The sequence below is a fragment of the Tetrahymena thermophila genome (genome assembly GCF_000189635.1).
Source record: "Tetrahymena thermophila SB210 genomic scaffold scf_8253803, whole genome shotgun sequence".
Taxonomy (NCBI): Eukaryota; Ciliophora; class Oligohymenophorea; order Hymenostomatida; family Tetrahymenidae; genus Tetrahymena; species Tetrahymena thermophila.
The window spans coordinates 2,336-8,327 of NW_002475919.1; the positions used below are offsets into that span (position 1 = coordinate 2,336).

The window sequence follows — 5,992 nt, forward strand, 5'->3', positions numbered from 1 at the left end:
TAATAAAAAAATGAATAATAAATAATTAAAAATTGAAATGAAAATTAAGTTAAAATAGCTAAAAAATTTTAGTTTTAACAAAAATCAATAAATAATGATGATAATTTTGTTTATAAAAATTGTTTATTTAAATAAATTGATTATTAAATATACAAAAAATATCAATAATAATAAAAATAGTATCTTTTAATTAAATATACCTCAGATTAATATGGAGAACCTAATGAGATAAAAGTGAGGAGCTTTTAAACTTTTTTTATTAATTTTTATAAATTTAAAGGATATTAATAAAAAAATTAATAATTACTTTTTCGAGATTATTATACTTTTTAATCTATTATATCATTTATTTTTTTTTTCAAAAATATTGAATAGCAATTTATGAAATTTAATTAATTAATTAATTATAAATAGATAAAAAGAACAAATAAATATAACAATTAATTAATTATCAAATATTAATTTATATATTTGGTTCTATGATGAGATATCACATCAAATTGATTTAACTTTCACTATTTAAACTTAATATTTGTATTTAAAACATATAATTTAAAATATAGTAGGAATTAGAGATGGCCAGTTATTTATTTAGTCATATTTGAAAAAAACCTTGTAGTTAATGTTCTTAAATATAATAAAAATAATTTATCAGTAGATTTTTCTGTTTTAGCTCTGTAATTTTGGAATATTTATAATATCTTTAATTATAGCCAGATGCCATACAAAAATTTCATAATGACATATTATGAAATATATTTTTTTATTTATTTATTAAAAAATCTGATTTATATATATATATATATATTTTTTAAATGAATTATAATTAATTTATAATTTAATCTATTATAATTTCAATAATAAAAATAAAGGCGAAAAAATTCAATATTGATATATAATATTCATCATTTTATACTGTAACTTATATAATCAAAATATCTTGCATAGTATTGTAGATTTCAATAATTATTTATTCTAATAAAAATAAAAAAGTAATTTTATAGCATTTTAAAAAACAACATGTAAATAAATAAACTGAAAAAAATAAAATTTATTTTATTTTATTCAATCATTCATTCATGGTTTTGCTTGTCTGTTTTTTCGCTGTTTTCTTAATTTAAATTTTCAGTTATTTACAACTTTTCTATTTAATCAAGCTAGTTGAAACTACTACTTTCATTTTAAGAAATGTTATTTGAGTTTTATTAATTTTTTTAATCGTCATTTAATATTTATTTGTTTTATTTTTTTAGCCTTGATTCAATAGATTTTTATATATCAATGAGATGTGAACTTTTATCAAGTTTAGAACTGCCAAGCTTTTCAACTCCTTCTAAAACTACTTGCTTTTGTTCTTCTTTAAGGTCTTCATTAATTTTTCTATTTCCTAAAACAGTCAAAGTGGTAGTCTTCCAATCAAAATTAAGATGTATTGCTAATCCCATCATGACTGTCACAGTGTCTATATTTAAGGCTCTCCTAGTAAGATCACTTAAGTATTAATTAATAGGCAATTTAGCTGATTTGATATTCATAGAATTTGCTCTATCATAACTAGCCCATTTCTTAACTGTCCTATCTATTAAACCTCCTACTATATAAATTGTATTCCCACTAGGATCGACAGTTTCTAGCTCATTTTCGCTATCAGGTGATAAATAAATCATATTTGCTTCTTTTCCTTTAAACCTTTCAATTTCTAAAATATCTTGTTCATATACATTAAAAGGCAACTTTTTGAAAATTTGTGTGTTCATGCAATCCTTCAATTATTAAGAAGCGTTGCAGACATTCACCTAAAAGGGATTTTTATTTTTTCTCTAAGCAAAAACTGTTTATGAAATTTGTATGGCCAAAGAACGTATTTCTCTAAATGTCATATACTACTCAAAAGAGTTATCAATAATCAATGGAATACCACTTTCGTAGCCTTTGATCATATTTAATCTTTCTTATTCGATTTCTTCTTTACGTTTGCATCTTTCTTAGAATTTTTCATCATTTGACAATCCATCTAAACGCTTATTAACTCTTTTCTTTCTTTGATTCCATTTATCCTTTAAAAATTCCTTATCAGTATGTTTTTGCAAATGCTAATGATATTATTATAATTTTTTTTAGCTATGAGATAATCTCTCTATTTTGAATTCTTTACTCTCAAATTCTATATCTCCAAATAATAAATCTTCTACTAAATCTTGGTTTTCATCTTCATGTTCATCTCCTATAGAATTCTCCTTTTCTACTTTATCTGATACTTCCATTTTCTATTATGTTTCTTAGTTCATTTATTTTTAACTCTTTTAATTTTTTAAAGATTTTTGATACAAAAATTTAGGATATTATTAAATCGACACTTCTACTTTTTAATTTGAAAGCACATGAAAGCATGCAAAACGAATTTAATATTTTGATAGCCAGCAATATTAATCAAACTAAAATTATCCTTTCTTTTAGATTCATTATAATAATAACTTTGTTAATAAAGCAGTCAAAAAAATAAAACCAATAAACATTCATAATGTATTTCAATAAAATGAATGACTTAAACAAATTGAGAATAAAATGTCTGATTTTTAAATTGATTATGAAAAATATCTCAATTAATTCATAAATTTTTTTAAAAAAATTTAATAAATTAGAATTATGAAGTAAATATTTTAGCAATTTGATATTTATTCTCAATAGAAGCTAAATCAGTAGATTATTGCACTAATATTTTAAAAAATTAAACATTTAAAACAATGATTTTTTAGCAATTTGATATTTATTCTCAATGAAGCTAAATCAGTAGATTATTGCATTAAAATTTTAAAATATTAAACATTTAAAACAATGGTATATGAACAATCAATATATTAATATAATTTAAAGTTTTAATTATTAACCTTTCTCTATGAAGAAAGTTAGAAAATCATTAATAAAAGCAATACTAAACAGCTAAATATTTAATTTAATCCTGATTGAATATGTTTTAAATTTTCTGGCAAGTTTTAAACTTTTAAAATGATTGAAAAAATCTTTAATTTTTTAATTTTTTTAGTCATCATAAAATCATAAAAAATGAATGAATAAAAATAATAATTCCAAAATTTTTTTGTTTATTTTAATATTTTTTTGAAAATAGCTTTTGAAGTTCTATAAAAAATAATAAAATTTGTAGAATTCTAAAGATGGATTTTATTATGTTTTATATAAAATTACATGTCTATAATGATTTAATGAGAATGTTAGAGTTTGAGTAATAATGAAATATAAAATATGTAATGAAAGATGAAATATTATTTTTATTAGATTCTAATATCTTATTTAAATCAGGAAGTTAGTTGCTATATGAATGTCTCTGCGTTGAGGATTTCGGAACCTCCGTACATAATGTTTTTATTGAGTTTTTTTCCAATTTCTTGAATATTTTAATATTCATTGTAGTTTCCTCCACCGAGTGAAAAGACTACAACATCTGAGAAGATTTTTGGCTATGTGAGAGTGTTTTGGTTATTCAGAATGTCTATGAATTTGTAACCTAACTTTTCAGAATTCATACATTTGGATTCTATGATGCTTTTAACTTGTGTGGCAATTTCAAAGTCTTATTCTATTCCAATAAGGTTGTTTTTAACGTTGTTAATCAAACCTTTTCCTTGTGATTTTACTCTGCTTGCAAATTTACCAAAAATACTTGTTAGTTTATCTGCTATTTCTTCGCTGTTTAAGTTAGTGTCTGAGGAAGCAGCGGTAGAAGTTGTGGTTTCTGGGATTCTCTTTTGCTTAAATTGCTCAAGGATTTAAATGTACTTTTTATTGGTTATTCCAGCTGCTTCTTCCAACTGCTTAAAATCGTTGATGTCAATATCTTAAACAAAAAGCAAGTATATAATCAAAACACGTAATTTATCTAAATCAAAATTAGGCTTTCCTGCACCAATTGAACATTGTTAGAACATTTCAATTAATTCACTTTTTTCCTATCCTTTAAGTTGCTTTTCTCTGATAATTGTTGAACCTGCTTCGAAATATTTATCAAGATGACGTGTTGAAAGCTCTGATTTTAAACCTGCGGAAATAGACATGTGCATTTCAATGAGACGTCTTTAATCTTTCATTTCATTTATATTACTCATTGCTGCAACCATTTTAGAAGTATCTTCCTTAATTGATGTTATTTGTTTGTATTCAATGTCCCATTTCTGCAAACGTTCAACTATATCTTTTGCAACTTCAGGGAAGGGAATGTTCATTTTGTCCAACCAATAAGAGTCTTCATTTTAGCTATCAAGATCAAAGTTTTGCACTTCTTTTGAGTCTGGTTTGTTTAATTTGACTTTATTGTTTTCAATGTGATAAACATCATGAATGAGAGCTCCATAGTGCCAAGGATGAAGAAGCATAGAGCCTAAATCAACATCTCTATCAACCAAAATAAGAATTGGTTAAGTAAATTAAGGCTGAAGAAAATCGGTGGATTCGTCTTCATATTCTTTAGAATTTTTATACAAATTCTCAAACAACGAATACAATTCCTAAGCGAGCAAGACATTATTTTTATCATCTGAGTAAATAATGTAAGGAGTCTTTTTCATGGTTCTAAAAAGACTGAATAAACCCATAGCCGCTTAGCTAATAACTTATGCAGCAGTTCTAGTTCCTGCAGCTCTCAAACTCTTGTAGCTTTCCTTGATGTTTAAAGAGAAGAAGTCCCTGGAAAGGGTGACAAAATCTATTGTGTATTGAACAACTCTCTTTATCTTATAAACTGCATTTAAATTTCCAACATGAACTGCAAGACTCTAAAGCAATTCTTCATCAGCTGGAGATGAAAAATTAATGTAAACTTAATCGTAAAGATCTTTATTAAAATCCTCCATAATTGCTTTAATATTCTCCTAAGTAGGCTATACTAAATAGTATGCCTTAACACCGTGTAAACGATCTCTTTTTTCTCCTTTTTAATTGATATTTAAATGCAATGTGATGTTCATTTCTCTTAAGTGGCCAACCTTCAGAAGAGTTGACAAAATATTCTAGCAATGAGTATCAAAAATCAAAACCTTCCAAACGCATCCATCGCTTTCTTCTTCTCTCTTTGATACCTTCAAAACATTTTCTAAAACTTCGCGTTGCAATTTAATCAAATTCGCTTGCTTTCCTTATTTCATAGATCCTTATTATCCATAAATGTCCATTTTTAATGCTTAAAATTTTTTATTATTTAAACCAACTAACCAACTAAATAAATGAAAATTAATTAATACTTTCTTAATTATTTTTTGTTATTTATTCAAAAAGATATATAAAAAAGAAAGCCCTTCTCTTCAAAGCTCATTTAAAAACGCTTGTAAAAGTGAATGAAAATTTTAATTTTTAATTAATAAAACAATAGCGAACACAAAATAAAATCAATGCAAAGATGATTAAATAATATCTTATTTTCATTTAAATATAAAGAAAATTAGAAATAATTAGTAGAATCAGTGTGTGCATGTGAATAATATTTGCAAAACACTTGTTAAGCTTATATTAATTTATGCTATTATTGGAATTTAAAAATATAAAATTATTTTTTTTAAATTAAATTTTTACATCAAAGCAAATTTTATTAAATAATATCTTATTTTCATTTTAATATAAAAAAGAAAAATAGGAATTAGAGTCATCGTGTGTGTGTGAATAATACTTGTAAATCACTTGTTAAGCTTATATTAATTTAATGCTTTTATTGGAATTTTAAAAATATAAAATTATTTTTTTAAAAATTAAATTTTGTTAAAAACCAAAAATATCCTTCAAGTTATTTCAAATTTTTATATTTTAAAAAAATATTTTTTGAATAAAAATTTGAAGACAATAAAGCATTAATTAAATTAAAAGAATCTTATGTTATTGTTTAAAATTTCGAATTCAAATAAAAGATATTCATTTAAGTTAAAAAGTAAATAAATTTATCATACATTTGAATTTATCCAAATAAATAATATAAGTTTAATATTAATAA

The 5,992-nt window shown here is 23.2% G+C and overlaps 3 protein-coding genes across 3 annotated transcripts in view; 1 reads left to right on the forward strand and 2 right to left on the reverse strand. All coding sequences in view use genetic code 6, as the record gives it.

Annotated features, from left to right (window-relative positions):
- TTHERM_001623890 (hypothetical protein) overlaps nucleotides 1-14 on the forward strand; it is a gene marked incomplete at both ends in the record, with an annotated part of 231 nt that extends 217 nt beyond the window's left edge. Inside the window, one exon of the mRNA XM_012801106.1 lies at nucleotides 1-14. This exon is cut by the window's left edge and continues 217 nt beyond it. Coding sequence (XP_012656560.1) covers nucleotides 1-14 — 14 coding nt within the window.
- A 1,059-nt stretch (nucleotides 15-1,073) lies between these two features.
- On the reverse strand, nucleotides 1,074-2,288 carry TTHERM_01624890 (tRNA (guanine(37)-N(1))-methyltransferase; the record flags this gene model as incomplete). The annotated part of the gene is made up of 1 exon (XM_001028173.2): nucleotides 1,074-2,288. One exon carries the CDS (start codon nucleotides 2,286-2,288, stop codon nucleotides 1,074-1,076), a length of 1,215 nt encoding a protein of 404 aa, XP_001028173.2.
- Nucleotides 2,289-3,314: 1,026 nt separating this feature from the next.
- TTHERM_01624900 (Sec1 family protein) lies at nucleotides 3,315-5,183 on the reverse strand (the record flags this gene model as incomplete). Its single annotated transcript, XM_001028174.1, has 1 exon — nucleotides 3,315-5,183. One exon carries the CDS (start codon nucleotides 5,181-5,183, stop codon nucleotides 3,315-3,317), a length of 1,869 nt encoding a protein of 622 aa, XP_001028174.1.
- Nucleotides 5,184-5,992: the final 809 nt, after the last annotated feature.